This window comes from Grammomys surdaster, unplaced genomic scaffold (assembly GCF_004785775.1).
Source record: "Grammomys surdaster isolate TR1022 unplaced genomic scaffold, NIH_TR_1.0 211, whole genome shotgun sequence".
NCBI classification, from domain to species: Eukaryota; Metazoa; Chordata; class Mammalia; order Rodentia; family Muridae; genus Grammomys; species Grammomys surdaster.
Window position 1 is genome coordinate 6,465,788 of NW_021604656.1, and position 19,693 is coordinate 6,485,480.

General features: G+C 47.7%; 1 protein-coding gene across 1 annotated transcript in view; it reads right to left on the reverse strand.

The window, feature by feature from the left end:
• The window catches only part of Spock1 (SPARC (osteonectin), cwcv and kazal like domains proteoglycan 1), a 478,511-nt gene that overhangs the window by 77,775 nt on the left and 381,043 nt on the right, over window positions 1-19,693 (reverse strand). Inside the window, exon 6 of the mRNA XM_028772059.1 lies at window positions 1,747-1,861. Coding sequence (XP_028627892.1) covers window positions 1,747-1,861 — 115 coding nt within the window. The remainder of the gene's footprint in view (window positions 1-1,746; window positions 1,862-19,693) is intronic.

The window sequence follows — 19,693 nt, forward strand, 5'->3', positions numbered from 1 at the left end:
GGGATCTAGAATAGCATGGGATCTAGAATAGCATGGGATCTAGAATAGCAGGGGATCTAGAATAGAATGGGATCTAGAATAGCATGGAATCTAGAGTAACATGGGCTACTACAACTTCCTAGTAAGACTCCAGAAAATTTTAGGTAGAATTTTCTAGACTATATAGTAAAAGAGAGTGGATCCAAGGCAGAGACAGGAGGGGCTTAGTTCATTGGGATGTTTTCCAGATCTTCAAAAATACTACTGACTACAAAATTCCAGGGCAGACACAGTTTCCATCACATGACCAGGATGCAAGCACCAGTAGTGACACGCCTTCAGTAAGGACAAACCAAAGGAAACTGTCCCCACTGGACGCTGTGTCTGACTTCAGGTACCAGCTGTGCATGATTTTGCCTGATACAACTTGAGCGGAATCTTAGGCTATCAATCAAAGGAGGAAACAATCAAGCCACACCTCCCTAGAGACAATCCTCCATGAGCATCCTCTAACCCATGGAAGGAACACCCCAACCTTCCAGTATGGGCCTTGCCCATGAAGCCACCCATTCTACTACCCAGAAAAGTATACACCTTTGCTTTCTGACATACTCTCACTTCTAAAATTAATTTTTATTGCTGAGCTTTGTGTACTTCCTCTGTGTTCTTTTGTTGATAATGCTGAAGACCTGGACTTCCCCAGCTGACCTCATTGATACTGACAACTTCAAAACCTCACAGCCAAAATACAAAGATGTATTGTACATCATGTCTAACTTTTCATAAAAATCAGTTGCTCTCAAGTGTGATGAGATCTGCTGTTGGGAAATCAATAGTAATCTTTGTTGATTACTTGTGATCACAGTATTTCCTGATCTATATTGCTCTTCTGAGCTACACTTCCCAAAGAGTCTGTAACATTTCTAAAGTGGAACTGCCCAGACTTGGACTTGAAGTCTTCATCTACTTCCCCTAACCCCTTTGCTAATAAAAATGATACTGTCTCTTGCTCTGTTCATTTCCTCAATCATGAGAAGCTTCTTGTATTGGGAGACATGAGTTCACACACACACACACACACATTGGCATATGTGCACGTATACACATATACTGGCATGCATGTAGATACAGTGCTTTCTATGTTACCAGCCAGTCACAGCTAAGAATGCTCACGGCCACTGAAGGCAAATTTAAACTCAGATTTCAGAAGCAGGCAGTGGCCAATGGGACTATATTATTTCTCCATTAGAAAACATGCCCTCTCAATCCTGGACTGGAAAGAGTGGTCCCCAGGGCTGTTCATTTTCATCTGTCCCCTGGCTTTATACTGGACTCCAGTGGAATGTATTGATAAAGAAATGCTTAAGGGAGAAAGCTCTCCTCGGCCACAGTACCTCTGCAGTTTCTGTGATGTTCAGTCTTGAGATGTTCAAAGGATTCAAGAATTTACAACTGGAGAAAGATAAGCCCAAGGGCAGGCCATGAAAACCTGCCCCTCCCATGTCAGAGATAAACTACCATCTAAAGGAGGCTGGCACACACCTCGCTCTAACAGATTTCTTTTAAAAGCCTCTCTGCTCTTCTTTCTCTCTTTAATGGTACGACGTGATCCAGCTCAGAGTTCCAGGCCAAGCTGGAGAGCTTGCTTGCCAAATGAGTTCATATTCCCTTTAAAGGCTGAACAGCTCTGTCATAGCCTGGCTCTGAGCAAGTGAGCCAGGCTTGACCGTGCAAGCCCCCCTGACCTCTGAACCCTCTTCCACTCACCACTCTTCTCTGCCTTGGGTTTTGGTGGCTCAGGCTCAGGCAGACACGGACAGGGCCCATCACAGAGGGAGCTGAGGCTTTTGCCCGTAGAACAAGCATGGAATTCCAACTTGCACTGTAAGAGAGAGACAGGACAGACCATTAGAACAGGGTGAGGCCAGACGCATGCTCAGCTTCCCAGGGAGTGGCTGGTATCCTTGCTTTAAGGGAACAGAGATGGGAGAAGGGAGAAAGAAGTCTGCCGTGCTAGTGGTCTGGCATTCAGACCTCTCTTGGGGCTGGCCTTTCATAGTTTTCCCAAATAACTCCCAAAACACAGTAGAAGAACTGGAAAGCAAATTTTAAATTAACAGCAGGCTCAACTGTCACCATTTATAAGATATGATGATTATCTGAAAGCAAATGCATGTGGAGTTCTATGTGACCAGTGAAGCCCTCCCACCTAAGCTCTGAGGGCTTCACAACGAACCCCCCCCACACACACACACAGCAAGTGCTCGAGAACATTCTAAGTAAGCTGCGTTCTCATTACTGTGACAGACGCTGGTCATAAACAACTTAAAGGGAATAAAGATTTGTTCTGCTCATGGCTTCAGTCCATAACGATAGGACACGGTGGTGGAATTGTTGGTGTCCTGGTGGACAGGTAGCAAAGCAGAAGAAAGGGGAGCCCAGGACAGGACACATGACACAGACGGCTTACTTCCTCCAGCTAGCTCTCATTTCTCCAGACTCTCTGAAATACAATCATCAGCTGGAGACCAAACATTCAACGCATTCAACACCTTGGCCACTATGAAGGGCATTCTATACATGAGCCTACGAGGGACATTCCATATTCAAACCAGAGCAAAGCACAACCACCTCTTTGAAAGCATCTGGATGGTGCATCTGAGGTGTTCTGCCTGCCCCTTCCTCTGTGAGCAATACGCAATGAAAGCTTGTGCCCCTTGCCCATCTCTGGAGCTTTTGCGGCTGGAACTAGCCTGGGACTAATGGGACCTAAGTCTGGGAGTCTATGTCAGGAGTCCACAAGCTACAAACTCCTGTCATTTTTGTCAGCAATAATGGTAGCTTTCAGGTCCCTGTCTCCTAACTTTAAGTCTCAATAGACTCAAAACACAAATAGGAGATACCATAGGTATTTACGGGTGTCCTAGACCACAGTGGGCACCAGTTTTCTTATTACTTGTATAATATAGAAAAAGAAATTGAGGCTCTTGGAGGTTAAGCAACTCATAAAAGACCTCAGCACTCAGGCAAATGCATTTCTGACTTCAGAGCTGAGCCCTTAAGGGTCCTGAGATAGTTTCTGTCACGTGGCTGAGGGTTCAGAGCACTGAACCTACACCAAGTGTGGTTGATTCTGCACCTTTGCCGTTGGCCCAGATGTGTTATCTGTGCTCCCTCCTTTTCTGCCTGTCAAATTCTCAGGATCAAGGCTTGCATACAATCAGTCTCCAGCAAAGGCCTAGGGCCTGGGAACCTGGTGAAGGTTCAAAGGAAGGAGAGAGAGGCAGAACTGACTGCGTATCCCCTCAGCACACATCTCTTATCAGGCACCGCTGGGAATCATTTAATGGAAGCGGAAGAGCAGATGCAGTCCCTGCCTTAGAAAACACAAATCAACCTTTGAGAAACCACCAACGTTTACAAAGCAACTCTCTGGAGTCCAGGTGGACAGGGGCTCATTGTGAGAGAATGAGATGTCCTGTTCACCAGACAAACTACAAACCCAGGCAAACTGCTTTATAGCAGGCTCTAAAGGTTCTGCAATCACTTTGTATAACTCCTGCTGTCACCCATCCAAGGGCAATGGCAGAGCAAGAGAACAGAGAGCATGTTCCCTCTCCAGCCCAAGCTCCCCTTTATGTATGCTCCTGAAACAGCCAGCCTGTGACCGACCAGTGTGCTCCCAGGAGTCAGAGGCACTTTGTGAAAGGAAGCCATGCCCGGGTCTCAAACGTCACTTGCCGTGACTTTGGAGTAAATTAGAGTGCATTCATCTAAAGCCATGTGGACAGGACTATGTGGTGAGGCAGGCTGTGTGAGAATCTACAGCCAGAGCCAAAAGACCTCTGGGTATGGGATGTGCCTGCGGGCAGCAGGATGAGCTGACAGAAAGCTGAAAGGTCATTGTGTCAACTCTCGCTTCAGATAGCACTGGGCCCTAGTTTGATCTCTGTTGCTGTGATAAACACTGACAACTGGTAACCTGGTGAGGGAAGGCTCGCCTGGCTTGGAGGTTTCAGTCTATCATAAAGGGAAGCCGAGGCAGTGACCCGGAGGGAAGAGAGGCAGAGACCATGCAGGAAGCTGCCTCCTGCCCTGCTCTTTGTGGTTCTCTCAGCTTGCCTTTTTATACAACCCAGTACCACTCGCCCACAGGTAGTACAGGACAAAGTGGACAGGACACTCCTATGTCAACCGTTAATCAAGAAAATCCTGTGTAGACATGCCCACAGGCCCATCTGATGGGAGAGATTCCTCTCTTGAAATTCTCTTTTTCTGGGTGGCTTTAGCTTGGTCAAGCTGACAGAAACTAAGTCTCTCACACACACACACAGAGTGTGTGCAGCTGGAGCTGAGACTACTGTGGCCAACTGACTGCCTTCTCCTCTTCTTCCTCCTCTTCTTTCTCTTCCTCCCCCTCCTTCCCCTCTTCTTCTTCCTTCTTCTTCCTCCTCCTCCCTCTCTTCCTCCTTTTCCTCTTCCCCTCCTCCTCTTCTTCCTCCTCTGGGTTGGCTCTCTAGAATGACCCTCGGTTTCAGATTGGAGATTTACAAGCAAGTTTTTAAAAAGACTTTCTGAATCTTATTTAGGCAAAAATGTTCTTTTATGTATACATCTCTTTTGTAAAGTTTAAATTATTGCCTGACTTCATCATGAGGCCTTCACCTACTAGCATGTAACTGCCTCTTTACAGACTCAGATATTTTCCCTCAACAAATTCTGCCCTCCTTGAGGGGAAAATTTACATGTTGCTCATGCCCTGAGCATGACTTCCCTGCGCTCCTGGTTGCAGTACTGTCACATGACCAACTGACAGGGAGACGGATCAGCAGCAATAGTGCAGGCACAGGTCCCAGCAGACACTTCAAGGGCCACCAGTTTTAGCATTTCACCTGGATTTCCTATCAAGCTTTGTGGCTGTCACATGCCACAAAATAGCTGTTTCTCCTGCCAGAGACCACAGAGTATGGCAAGGAAAGCTTCACTGCCTGTTTACATCTGACGTGAGGTGACCCATAGTGAGCCTGGCACATCGTTGGTATTCAAGAACTAGAACAGATGAGCTAAAGGCAGAAAGAAGGGCAATAACGCGTTCTGCAAACCGCAAACCTCTGTTCTGTCGGAAAGCTTCCCAGCCAGCCAACACAAAGAAGTTAAGGCGTTGGGGTTAGTACTCCATCTCAGCTGCTTTTCCTACCCTGAATTCCTCCTATGTCCAGCCTGAGGACCCTCTGTCTCTCCTGGAGCTCCACATTCCGAGCCTCCCTCTCAGTCTCATGCTTGCCCCAGGCTGTTGACAGAATTGGCCTTCTCCACATGTCACCGACCAGCCACTCACCTGTTTCCTCTATGGCCCTTCTGTTCTTGTCTGAACAGAAGCCCCAGACAAGACCTCTTGCTACTCAGCCTGCTCCTCTGGGTAGCAGCAGCCCCTCCATGTTCCCCTGACATGTCCATGACAGCTGACCTCTGTGTATTCAAGAGAGGAACCATTGAGAAAACAATATCTGTCTGCACCAGACAAATGCAAGGTTTCGGGGTATTTTTTTTTTATCCTTTTGGAAGATATGTAACGTGTGAATGAAGCACCAAAGGCTTCAGGTCTAGGGAAGGTGAGGTGGCTCAGCAGTTAAGAGTCTTCCCTGTCATTCTAGACCTGGGTTTGCTTCCCAGCACCCACAGAGTTGTTCACAATCTTCTGGAACTCTAGTTCCAGAGCATTCGATGCTCTCTCTCATCCACAGGCACCAGGCAGTCTCATGATACATATGCATACATATAGGCAAAATAATTCACGTAGTCTTATGTGAATTACTTACACACAGAAAACAAAAAATAAATTTAAAAAATGTAAATGGTTGTAATCCTACCATTTTATTTGAATCTTTAAAAAATTCAAAACAGGCTATTCATATATACAGAGAGAGATAGTAAAAACTCATATCAGGTATTTGACAATTGCCATCAATTTTGGGTGACCTCCCTAGGGGAGGTAGCAGGGTAGGGCATATAGAAGCATCACAAAAATGGGTGTTTGTTTTATATTTTAATTCAGCTTTAAAAAAAAAAACACCTTGCTCCTGGACTTAACAACTTCTATAAATAATACACATAATTTTATGCATCAAATATTTTATAATGAAATATAAACAAAATGTAAAATCTTTTCTAGAGGTAATAGCCAAGCTAGAATCACTGCTCTCCCAGGTAAGGAGAGCCCTCAGGGAACCATGGCAGAGGCTGTTGGAAGCTCTGAATTGGAGTCCCAAATCATGACAGGGCAGATGTGTTCCTGGGGCCTGAGACTTGAGACTACAGCATCTCATAGAGAAGACTCCTAGAGGTTCTTCTCTACCCCATCTCCCGGAAGTAAGCCTCACAGATACAGTACAGTCCTTTTCCTGTACCAGATTGTTGCCAGGGCAGAGGCAACAAGAGAGGCTGAAACAATCTCCATGCCTGCCTTATCCAGAGGGGCCAAGTGACTCTCAGGGAGAAAGACTTCCTGCTGAGTGACCTCTCCGAACCAGTGGGGCTCGATTGCTAGGCAGGCGTTCATCTTCCTTTCTCAAGCTTTCTGTTCCAGGCCCCAAGCTGGACCTAGCTGGCTGCACAGTCAGCCAGACAGTGCAGTGCTTTAGAGACAATCACAAGGTACATACGCGGTGCCCTTAGTCCAGGCCTGCTAAGAAAATGGGAGCCAGGGGGAAACAATGTTGCCACAGAGCCTTCCCTCTGCTCCTCACTAGAAACAGATAAACAGCCCAAGAGATGACTTAGAGTTGACTTCCTCCAACTCAGCAGAATCAGCCTCGGCTTACTCAGCTCCCAACGGAGCTAGAACAATAACAAAGTATACAGAGCAGGGCGAGATTTCTTTTTGGGAAAGAGGCGGTAGAGGATGGAGTGCGAGAGAAGATTCTACAAGGGGGATGTGAGCAAGGGAGACGAGCATCCTCCCAGCATCACAGGGTACCAGGAGCTCCCTCCTGACCTTAGGACCAAATGACAGAGGCTGAAAACCTTCCCTATGGTATGTGCAAGACAGGAGCTAAACTCTGATATACCTATGGACATTGATGGCTGTGCCATGAGAGAACAGTCAAGTAGCCTCTCTACCTGTTCCTTCTATGCCAACCCCGAGGGGATAGAGGACCTAGGCAGTCAGAACACAGTGAGCCAAGTTTAACTTTCACAGCACAGCAGGTAAAAACCAAACAAGGCTAGAAAGCATGGCCTTCTTGGGGGCTAGTAAGAGTATAGCGTTATTTGTCTGACAGCTAGCAAAAAACTAACTGCTTTTGAAAATGTAAAACAAAGGAAATTGGTAGAAGCAATCCTCTGGACTGGAGAGCCTCTCTCCTCTCAGCTCCTTACAGGGTACAATAGCCAAATTTGGAGGTGTACCTGGGAGACCTCCATGAGACAGACTAAAGGACACCCATTAGGATCATGGTTGAGTTGGTCCTTCATACAGGAAAGCCATTCCTCTAGACCTACCCACCCTGAAGAGAACATAGCAGACAAGACCCTCTACTGCTATCTATAGTTTACCCTAGTCACCCTCTGGAAGCTATACATCTCCCACAGGGCCCTACTCCATCCCACATGCAAACTAGGTCTAAATGAGTCTCAGACCTGGACCTTTGTAACAGTGGGGGCTTCATAGAGGCAGCCAAATGAAAACAGTTTCACTGGGGCCTGAAGCCAGTATTTTGGGTGTCCATATAAGGAAGGGACATTCGGACACAGAAGTACCCAGGTAGGGATGGTGATGTATTGAGACACAGGAGAGCTATCTCTAAGCCGAGGACCTCCAGTGACGCCCACCCCATGCTTGGAAGACCAAGTGAACAGCTCCTCTGCTTCAGAATGAGCCAGCCATTGTTAATTGTTTGATCTCAGACGCCCCGCCTCCTGGGTGATGAGAGGGGAACTCAGTCCAGTACACAGCTCAGTTTCTACTTCTCTGCCTGACAGCCAACCTGACTGATACACTTTGCATCTAGTGTCTTAAGAAGTGAGAGACTCCAGGTCATTTAAGCACAGACTAGCCTCCATATTCACACCAACACCGATATAAATACAACCAACCCCAGAAGCTTCTAGACCCTTAACCTGCTGTAACAAACGTGCTTTCCCCAACCACCCAAGAAGCAGAGAAAGGAAACACTGCAGAAGTGTGTACAGGTGCTCAAAACACTGACCTACTTAAAAACACATGTGCTAGCAGATTTCCCAGCCAATCTTCGCTTCTGTTTTTTTCTGTTTTGCACAACACACCAACTCAAACGTCTCCTGCAAATGGCCGGTGAATCTTTCCGTCCTGTGATTTGTAAAGCAGAGCTAATAACTTCTCTCTAGTTCACTGCTCACGCAGGACTCCACACTCTTCCCGGGGCCTTGCGTGCTTGGGGTATTATTTTTAACGTTTTATTTAAATTGCTTTCTCCGCTGTGTTTCGTCAATCCGTCTTCTATTTTTAAACCAGACTGTTGACGGTTCACAGTTGACAATTTTGTTCACAGTTGATGAATTCTGATTTGTTTTCATTCGCCCAAAATCATGTCGCAGTAGAGGGAAGGACGTAATCCCTGGGCTTTGCTGGCTCTAATAATTGGGCGTGAACTGAGTGAGCGGCCACTGCCTGCAAGCGTCAGACGGTCCCTCTGGCTGTGCCAGCCTGGATGGTTTTTCACAACCGGAGTCAGATCCCTCTGCCTCCACCTTGGCACCTTCCTCTATGGCTCTTTCCCATTCACTTTGTTTCTTCACTCAGTTCCTGACCATCCACTCAACATTCCCAACCCTGCCCCCCACATACACTATCTGTCTCCTCCTCCCCTGCCATATCAACACCATGGGGACAGTCCTTTGCCCTGCTGGCTTTGAGCCTAGAACAGATGCCGAATTAGTGTCTTTTAACTGCTAGTAGAGGAAGGTGCACTTGCTTGCATGTTTGGGAAGGTTCTGAATGGAGCCAAAGGTCCGTCCCTTGTTTCTCCACCTGACTCTTTCCAGAGAGTCCCCAACCATTCAAGCCCTGGGCACTGACAGGAGGCTGGCCATGTTTCCATCAGCCAGAGACAGTCTCCATTAAACTGACAGTTGACCTGTTTGTGACCCAGGACGGGGTCTTGTCAGGACACTCAGTGTCGTATCTTCTGCACATCTGTGTCTCATATAAGATTGAGGAGTTTCAAAGGGAGGCAGAACGTTAAACTTTAAACCAAGCTGCTAAGAAAATACCCCATCTTTTTTTTTTTTTTGAAAATAGCCCATCTATTTATTATTGAAAGAAAGGTATAATTAGAAAGTTGTCAGGGTTTTTTTTGCAATGCAAAATGTTTGTGGGAAAAAAATGAATGAGGACGAAACCATACAGCAAGTTGTTATTTCCAAGTGCTTAGTTATAACATAGGATGTTTCATTATAGCAGAGCAGAGAAGGTACATTTCCTCCTGATAGAGGGAGTGAGACACCACATCCGTAGCACGATGGAACAGCCTGGCGTGATCTGCTGATATGCCACCATTAGAAAAACATAGTGGCTCTATAAAATGCTGCGGCCAGCTGGGGCTGCAGAGATGGCCCTGTGGTTAAGATCTGTTGCTTAAGCAAAGGACCCCAGTTTGGTTCCCATCACCCACACGGCAGCTCGCAACCATCTGTGACTCCAGTTCCAAGGGATCTGACTGGTATGCTCTTTTGACCTCCGCCGGCACCAGGCACACGGGTGGTTCACTTACACACATGCAGGCACACTCATACACACAAAATAAATAAATCTAAAAACATTTCTTTTAAATACTGCGGCCACAATTTCGGGACTTGAACCAAGTCAGGAGGGAAACCAAAAAGCCCCCAAACAGAGGACGTCTGACAAGAAAGCTGCCTAGAAAGCCACACCTCGGGGTGGGTGGGGGTGGGGCAGGGTGCGCAGTCACTGTGTGGGGTAGAAGAGCGGAAGCAAACGTGAGAGGTGAGCCTCCTTAGTACTGAGGTAATAATAACTGTGCAACACTATGAGACTTTTTGGGGAGAAAACGTCGTGATTTTATTTTTTTAGGTGATACTTTAAAATTATTTTCCATGAGCACCATGGAAAATGCTTTCGAAGGTGGTTACATAGAAGGACATCCCTATCTTTTGACAGAGAGTATGCATCAGAATGCCTGTAAACTGCTAAACACTTCCAGGGAAAGGATACAGGTGTCTATGCAAAACAGACAGACGAGGACGTTAACAGCTACTTATCTTGGAGATGGTGTACAGGGTTTACTCCTTCCGTCTTAAGCTCTTCATATACTTCTAACCATATACATATGGTTAGAAAATCAGTAGCTTGGGAAGGAATTTTAACTCGCTTTGTCTGGTGGTTCCTAAAGACTTCCCAGAATCCACGGTTGCCTGTCCTAAGCACTTAGCCAGCAAATGCATTCCTTGCTCCTGTTTCCCAGTAGGGGGCGGGCTCTTTATGAGCTGTGACTGGATCTTGCTGGCTAAGACCTGCCTAACCCTCAGGAAAGAGCTGGCCTTCGATAAGTTGTTAAAGAGGCAATTAATTGAGGTTTTTTCCTAGACATAAAATCTTTAGGATAAAGGCAAGCAGGATTGAGTTGAAGGCTAAATGCATGTGCACGAACTCACAGATTTTAGACTTTGCAGGGGGACCATTTCCTCCCGCTACAAAGCAGGAAACTGAGGCTAAAAGACTTGTCTGTGTTTGCTCTCTTAAGAAACTTCCTTACCTCTTTATCTCTCCCTCTCGTGGATCCTGTCAATGACTTGTCAAACCCTTTCTATAAGAGGGGGCAAAGGTCAGCCAATTCATACACAAGTTTTGCTTTCAGATGAAATGCTGAATGAAGTTACTATAAATTGTATATAACGAAAAGCAGTGAGGAGTTTCTCACACAAAATACCAAAGACAGAAGCAAGACTCCACATTGGGGGTTGGGGGGGGAGCTTTAAAAAATGCTTTGTACACACACACACACCTGGGAAGACAAAGATACTGTAACACTTTGCACTTCTGATTAACTCCCACAGTAAAGGGAGCTTGAAAAAAAAACAAAAACAAAGACCAGTGCTTTGCCACACTGGCCCCCAGCCCCTGTTACAGCAGAGATACTGTAACAGATTGCAACTGTAATCAACATCCACAGCTTCAGTTTGCAGCTTCCCCACCCCCCACCCCATGTAATATACCTGGGGAAAGAAAGTGGCCCTCCCAGAGGTCTTCCCTGCCCAGCACAACCTCCAGCTCCCCAGACAGTCCAGTTCTGAGCTCTGTTTCTGGCTCCCTATTCCAGAAGCTTCCTTTCTTTTGATGCTCACTGCCGGTTCCTCCTTCTTCGCTGTCCCGTCAGGACACCTCTGAAGGCTGCAGATAATTCATAGTTCTAAATTTATATGGCATGTCTCCTCCATCTAGAATTTTTGGGGACAGAACAGATGAGGAAAGGCTTCTGGTTCCCGGGCCTGCTTCCTCTTGGTGCCAAGAATAGCACCCAGGCATGGCGAGGGCTTGATGGCAATGCCAAATGAAGGAGCAAGCAGAAGAGAAGGCGGAGCCCAGAGCTGGCTGGTGCCCTGTGCCTGCTTCAGCTGTCAGTTCAGACCAGGATGGGGCCCCACAGCAGGGGAAACTCACAGGCTGATCAGGACTGGTTTTCTCCCAGCTGCAATGGATAAGAGCTCCAAGAAGAAACTTAACTGCCACAGAAATAAAGAAGGCTAGCAGCCCAGGGGCAGACAGATCTGCTCCAGCATTTCACTTTCCCACCTGTTCCAGTTTCCTCCTCCAGGCCCCACCTCTATGCCCTTACATCCCCACCATCCTGACAAATCTGTGTATCTGTCTGCTTCTAGGCGGAAGCAAGCATCTCCTTTGAGACCTTGGCACACAGCAAGTACATAGTCCATATTTATCTGCAGGACGGGTATCACACAACCCCATGTGTCAGTCACTATAGCCATGCTAAAGAATGAGAAGCTCTGGTGTGATGGCGCGTGGTAGTCTATGACACTGAGACGTCTATGATGGTCAGAGTTTTGGCAAAGTCAGAGCATCTAGGAATGCTCAGTGAGGAAGCAGAAGGAGGAGACGTGAGCATGGAGAAATGACATCAACATGGTGAAAGACAAAGAGGTTCAGAGTCCCCGCTTGAGACTAAGACTGAGGCAGAAGGTCCCACAGCTACTCTAGGGGAACAGATAAACATTGACATTCCCAGGGGAGCCCTCTGGGAAGAGCATTTTCAGGAGTCTGCAATGGAGGGAAGCCCAGCCAGGGCCTGCAAACACGGTTGGGTTTGTAGGACAAGGTCTCTGAAGTTGACCTTGATAGAATCTCCTCAGAAAACAGTGCTTGCTGGTAAACCCTGGTGATGGGCACATGTCTGTGCCTGGAGAAAGTGGGCTTGCTGGAATTTCATTAATTAATCACAGTCCCAGAAACTGCAGATGGTTAAGACTAACATTTCCATGTCACAAAAGAGAGGAAAACGGCAAGAACAGAACAGGAAGAGAAGTCCTGGAGTCCTGAGGTCAGGAAGGAAGAAAAGTAAGAAGAAATACAAGAGAGATGTTCACATAGGGGAAGCAGGGACCACCTAAGAGGTACAAGAGGCAGAGAAGAAACCAGGACATCCTTTCACCTCTCCAGGGTGTAAGGGCTTGCCAGCTCAAGAAGAAAAGGAAGACAATGTTCTTAGAGTACCCACAATGCTTAAAATAAACTCTTTGGGTCTATAAACACCCTCGGAATTCCATCTCTTTCCTGCCTGTCCTCATTCTCTAATAGTGTAGGGAAGCATGGGGATGCTCCTCTCCCAGTCTGCGGTGCTCTCATGCATTGCAGTGGACTGCAGGGCACTATCCTTCCTCCACAGTCAGAAGTCCAGGGAAATGTAGGACAGGCTGGGGTGGAGCTGGCATGGGGGGGGGTGCTGTTGTCTGCACCTCTTACAGAGAGCCTAGAAGGGAATCCAACATCTCCAGGGAATCTCCAGGGGTGAAAATCAAAGCCATTTGCATAACCCTTCCAAGCCTCCTTCCTTATCAGGAAATAAGATAACCCCGCTGCCTGCAGCCCATCAAGAAGGCAGAACGGAAGGCTAGCAGATGTCTCCTGACTGGCAGCATTCCTGACACTGCCGCACAACATAACTTATTCCCTTCCTCTGTCTCCCACCAGCGTCACCTTCTTTCTGTCCCTGTTTCAGCAGCTCCACACCTGAGCCGTCTCTGTAAAAATGCAGATGAGACACCCATCGAAGCTCATACCCATGCCCTGCTCCCCCATCCTCTTCGGGGCGTTTTTTAGCCTCTTAGAAAAGGCTGCTGGGGATGTGCTCTTCCCAGATGTATCTCTGTCCCCATTCGGGCCTCCGATAGCCCACTTAAGACCTCTTGGCCAAGTCCCCAGAGCCTCCCTCTGATGCTTTATAATCCCCTGGAAGCCTATGGAAGGATCCCTGAGCCCCAGAGCCTGTGTAGATCTCTGAGTTTCTTGTGCTCTGTGTTTTGATGCTCACCCATGTTCTTACAAACTCCATGAGCTCACCTTCCAATTCACACATGGGACTAAATAAGAATGGGCTGGGTAAACTGACGAGCGGGTAGATGGACAGATGGATGCTACCACACTGCATTGAACTGCCAGCTAAGCAATCCTACACGGGCTTGCTGCTGTCCTTACCAGTCAAACTGGCTGAATTAGGTCATTCCTCACCTCCTGGCTCCAGGTTTGAGGACAACTTGGTCCACATCAAACACAATTTCAAGGTTTGGATGTTCGTTTCCACTACTTTACCCACCCTGAAGCAGATCCAGAACTGGAAACATCTTATTTGCAAGCCCTGAGACAAACCCAAGTCTACCCTTCTGAGGCTAGTTACTGCCCGGTCCCTAAGTGAGGAACTCAGACAAAAGGCTAAGTGGGTGCCTATTAGTGTACCAAGGCACAAGCTGGCCCTAGCCAAGCTCCCTTGTACCTGTGGTCCCTTCCAGTCCTTCCAACCCTGCCCCTCATCCTAAACTTCCCTGGCCCCAGGCTTAGCTTGCCTTCTCCCAAGCGTCTCTTTCCTATATAACCCACCCTTTGGCCATGGGCTCTCTGTTCTCTTGGGTCCATTCCTGAATCACTCTTGGTCTTCTTTTGTCTCTCAATTCTCCCAGTCTCTTTCTCTCTCCTTTCCTGGTCTGGTTCAGTTTCCTGGCCACTTTTCCTCTGGTAATTTCTCTCCCTGCTCTGAACGCTCCTCTGGCTGTACTTTCCCTCATGTCTACAATAAAAACCCCAACCAAACTTTGGAGCCATTGAGTCTTCATTTTCATTCTGTCTCCATTTGACCCTGACTTTCTCCAACAACATGACCCTGATGTGTCATCAGCTGCCCCCCAGACCCCTCTGTCCCTGCTTCTCTCCCATGGTCCCCCATCTGATGTCTCTCTCTTTTCTGCCCTGAGCCCTTCCTGCTTAGAGATACTCTCTCACCATTTATTTCCAGGAGGTCCTCTGTGGTCCAGATGTTGTGTTCTATACAAAATGAAAAAGAAGCCAGGGATATGTCTGGTGGAGGCGCGGTATGGTGTGGGGAAAGGGGTGCTTCTGTAGGCCCATGCTGAGGCATCCTGTTCCCCTGAGGGGCCAGCCACAGGACAGTATAGTGTAGCATAGAGTTTATTCAGGGCATGTGGAGGGGAGTTGAGGGGGTAGTAGAGACAGAGAAAGGGAATGAGGGAGAGAGAGACAGACACAGAGACAGAGAGAGAAGAGGCCCATGAACACTTGGGGGGGGGGAATGGTGAGAGAAGGGACAGAGAGGGAAGAGAATGAGGAGGAGTCAAGCAGCCCCTTTTATAGTGAGTCAGGCATACTTTACCTGGCTATTGCCAGGTAACTGGGGCGGAGCCTAGAAAACATGCCAACACCAGCCCTGTTTCTAGGCCATCCTCCCTCAGGGACACACAGTCCCCTTCCTGCTCCTCTCACTTCTCCCTGTCCTCCTGACATTGTTTCCCTGTGAGAACACAGCACTGGGGTGTCAGGACTTTTCTTTAAGTATATCTGTGTTTCTCTAATCATACATGTCTTTCATAACACTGGCAGAAATGGCTTCTAAAGTCTTTGTGAATCATCAATTTGAACAGCTAATCATTTACATGGCATTTGTGCTAAAAATGTTACCTCTACTTTTTCCTTCAATGCTCACCCCTGTCTAGGCACAGGAAGAACTGGATCACTCACCCAACACACAGATAAACCGGGGTTCAGAACCACTTGCTTAGTGGAAGCTACTCTGGGGAGAGGCAGAAGGTATACCCTGCTCTGTTGTGTCAATGTCTGGTCTGTGCTCTTAGGGTGCTTAATTGTGCTCTCAGGACAATGTGTATCATTGTGAGTCATCTATCCACACAACCCACAGTGTTGGAAGAAAGGACTAAGCCAAGTCGAATGCTGGTGCCGCATCTCTGTAAGGGGACACACATTTAGCCAGGGTTATGGAATTTTTGCATCAGGAAAGGCCCAGAGATACAGCCTCTCCTGGGTGTTTCTGGAGGGGCCCCTGTCACGACCCCCTGTTTGCAGGCTGCTCATGATCAAAGCCCTTGGTCTTTTGCTTACCCTGAGCATACAAAGCTCTTAGAACACTACACAGCCAAGGTACAGACCCTTTAATTGATAGTTGAGTTGAAAGAATGACTGTCTTAGTTAGTGTTTTACTTCTGTGAACAGACACCATGACAAAGGCAACTCTTATAAGGACAACATTTAACTGGGGCTGGCTTACAGGTTCAGAGGTTCAGTCTATTAACATCAAGGCTGGAGCATGGTAGCATCCAGGCAGGCATGGTGCAGGAGGAGCTGAGAGTTCTACATCTTCATCTGAAGTCTTCTAGGAGAATACTGGCTTCTGGGCAGCTAGGATGAGGGTCTTAGAGCCCACGCCCACACTGACATACTTACTCCAACAAAGCCACACCCACTCCAACAAGGCCACACCTACTCTGACAAGACCACACTCACTCCAACAAGGCCACACCTACTCTGACAAGACCACACTCACTCCAACAAGGCCATGCCTTCTAATAGTGCCACTCCCTGGGCCGAGCGTATGCAACCATCACAGTGACTAAAAGAAGAGAATGCATCACCAGAGAAACTGAGTACGTTAAAGAGACGGTGGAAGAGAAGACCGTTCTAAGTGCTGCAGGCAGAAAGGCAGGGGCAGGAAGACCACATCATAACCACAAGAAAGGGCAGCATCTACATTAGACTTACGACTGTGAAAAGATGGCTCAGTAATAAGTCCTTTGTGACTCCAAATTCATTGCCTCCTGGTTCTGAACTGGGGGAAGACAGGTGACAGGAACACTTTGTCATTGGGAGTCCAGTCACAGTGACTGAAGCCTGGTCGACAAGCTCAGCAGGACGATTTGTACTCCAGACTCGGGGCACCTTCAGAATGGCAGCACCGGGGTCTTGTCTGTCCTCGTAGCCTATAAACCATGTTATCAGGTGTAACACAGAGCACAAAGCCCCTGGCTTAGTCTCAGGACTAGAACCTTGACCCTGAGTTAAAGACTTCTTTTCTTGCCTATAGAGCCTTCACAGGCAAGAGAGAAGAAATACAATTGAAGATTTTTTCACCTGATAGTCTGGATGGCTTCCATCCCAGTTGTCCTCAATGTGCTCTGAAGAATGAGAAAACAGATACCCACTAAGCGTATCCCCCAACTACCGGCCTGAGCTAACATCCACCAAGGTCAAAACAGCCATTAAAATCTCACCTTGGGCCTTTTCGAGATAACTATCGCCTACCATTGAGCCTTGGTTTATTTACAGCTGCCCTTCAGGGCCATGTCTCCACCCCATTCCTCCTTTAACCTGCTGGAGAAAACACACCCCAGATGTCTTGCTGAATAAAGCCCCATATATGTTCGTCAGAGCCAGCAGAAATAAAACCAGAGATAAAAGTGATCAAAAAAAAAAATGCCAAAGCAGACTTTTGACCAAATGCAGCAAGATTGAAGTGATATTTTTAAAATGAAACAGTAGCTTAAACTTTGAATTACTGCCTGATTTTACTGCTTAGAGATGAAAGACCCTATGGTGCTGAACGGAAAAGGCATATAACTCAAAGAGGGTTTTCTTTGCTTGGCGTCATCTCTGCGAAAAATACATTTAAGTAATAAAATGTCCTTGTGAGAGTCCATTCTCTGATGACAGAGCCGAGGTGTGAAACTGGTGAGGGCAGACAGACTGTACTGTCTCTCTCTTCTGTCACAAGTCTTCCCCCAGCGGGTCTGTTCTCATCATTATCAGAACCTGATGAGAGCCAAGACAGCCAGACTTGGTGTCCCAGGAGGCTGACCCTGTTAAACATCTGCCCTATGACAAAAGCCAGAGGCTAATGGGTCTTGCTGCTCATTAGAAGGCCAGAAATGTCTTCGGGTAGAGCCTTCCTCTTTGTTACTACATTTTCTTTTGAGTCCGTAGCTATAGCCCCGAGACCCTGAAGGGACCATGAGTTGATAAAGGTAACCTGAAGAAGCCAGGAGTGAAGGCATCTGATTTTGCAATATATGATCTGCGTAATGTCTTGGGATATAAAGACAGAGGGACGAGTTACTACTTGCAGAAAGCTCAATCTTGGGGTAAGATGTTAAAATGTATGTCAGCCTATCCATCAGTTAGCAATCAGCACAGGAAGAGAGAGGTGGGAAGCAGTGACAGAGGAGAGATGTTGGTGACAAGACCCCCCCCCCCCAAGGGGTGGTGAAGAACGCTGGAAATATTTGGATAAGGACACGAGACAGGTGTGCGGGTCCTAAGGAAACGAGGCTGGAGGAAAACAGTCCCTACAGCTTCTGAGGTTTTGTCGGTCTTGGTCTTAGCTCTCCCTCCTAGCTGTGTGTCCTTGGGTGTAGCACGGCCAGGAGTGCTCAGAGTCTGGACCAGGCCTTGGCCTACCAAGGTCTAGGCAAAGAGAGAAGCTTCAAAGCCCCAGATGCTCATTATGTATTCTGCCCTTGGCTGAGAGCTTCTCTGTGGATTCCCTTCCCCAATTTCAAAGTTAGAAAGTTCAAACTAATCCCCTCCGTTCCCCTCCCCACCAACACCCACAAACCCTACCCCCCCCACCCCCGCCCGGTCTCCTCTTACATATTTTGATGTCAATCTGGAACTTGGTTAATCAGGCCAAAATTCATCAAGGAAGGGCAACTGTGATCTGCAGGAAGCTAGCTGCTCTCCGTCTAACATGATTTGTGTTACATACCGAGTGATTTTTTTCAAATACCATAACATCACGCTCCGGGAGAGGAGACACTTGTGAATGGTACGGATAAAACGCTGCCTTGTGGAGTCGGTCTGTGCTGTAACATATGGGCCTCTGTTTCAGGGAATTCTGTGTTGCAGACAGCATGGCACCCTCATCATGTCCTTTCCACAGATAATTAAGCTCATCAATTACTGTTGTCCCTGTGTTTCAGGAGAAGGATGTCACCATGAGCCTCCCAGGGAAGCAATACGTCAGCCACTGCAGTCTTCGTACTTCCTGTTTCTTAGACCAGCGGAGGGGTAAAGCCTCCAGCCGGAGCTCTAGGACAAACCAACCTGAGTTCAGATCTTCCCAGGATCTATCCTTACTCACTGTGGGAAATTTAAGGTCGTGCCTAAGGGAGATAAAAATAACAGCTTTCGTGGATGCCATGCAGCATGGACTCAGCCGATATTCGATGAGTGCCTACTGTGTGCCAGGAAGGTGAGCTATTGGAAGCGCACCAACTGCACTGAAACTGCACCAGGCTCCCAGGATAACACGCAGCCCTCTCTTACTCTGTGTCTTCCGAAAGCCCGTTAGCCCTGGTGCTCAACTGCCACACCTATAAGTAGATTCCTGCTTGGAGTCAGGAGAGTTACCTAAGATGGTGACGAGGACTCATCTCTTAGGGCCTGGCTTAGCTTGTGTGCTTATATCTACCCCCACCCCTTCACCCCTACAGCCTTTGGAAGCCACAGCTGATATGGTGTTTCCATTCCACTTCGGAGACCGTGCTTAGTGTACCTGAGTATGATGTCACAGAGATACCATACTTCCATCCCCATGAGATGCTTTGCCTCTTCAGCCTGACAACAGCAGCATGGAACAGCCAGGGCACAGCTCAGAGGCTGCAGCAAGACGTAGGATTCAAGGCTGGGGCAGCACAGCATCACCTAGAACTTCCCGCTCAACCTGGGGCCACTAACCTCTCTCCTGCCCCAGAGATTGCAGACTGCTAGAGGGCAGAGGCTCCTCACCGCTCTCTCAGCACTAATATGAGGTGTGCTGGTAGGGCACCTGATCTACCTGAAAGGGCACAAGAAGTGAGGTCACTGAGAAGCCACTGCTAGACAGAGATGTGTCAAATAACCTGGGCCCTCTGGAAGAAGCCTTCTGTAAGAGTACTAGAGTAAGATTACTGCTTCATTGAAGGCTCTGTAGGAGAAATGCATATCACAGGGTGAGAGAGACAGACAAACAGACAGACAGACAGAGACACAGAGAGAGACATACAGAGACAGAAAGAGAGACACAGAGACAGAGAAACAGAAACACACAGAGAGACAGACAGACACACACATAGAGAATCAATCTATACTTGGTTTTTGTTTCCACCATTCTGTAAGCTGCCCAGTGCCCACTGCTCCAGTGCCCCAGTG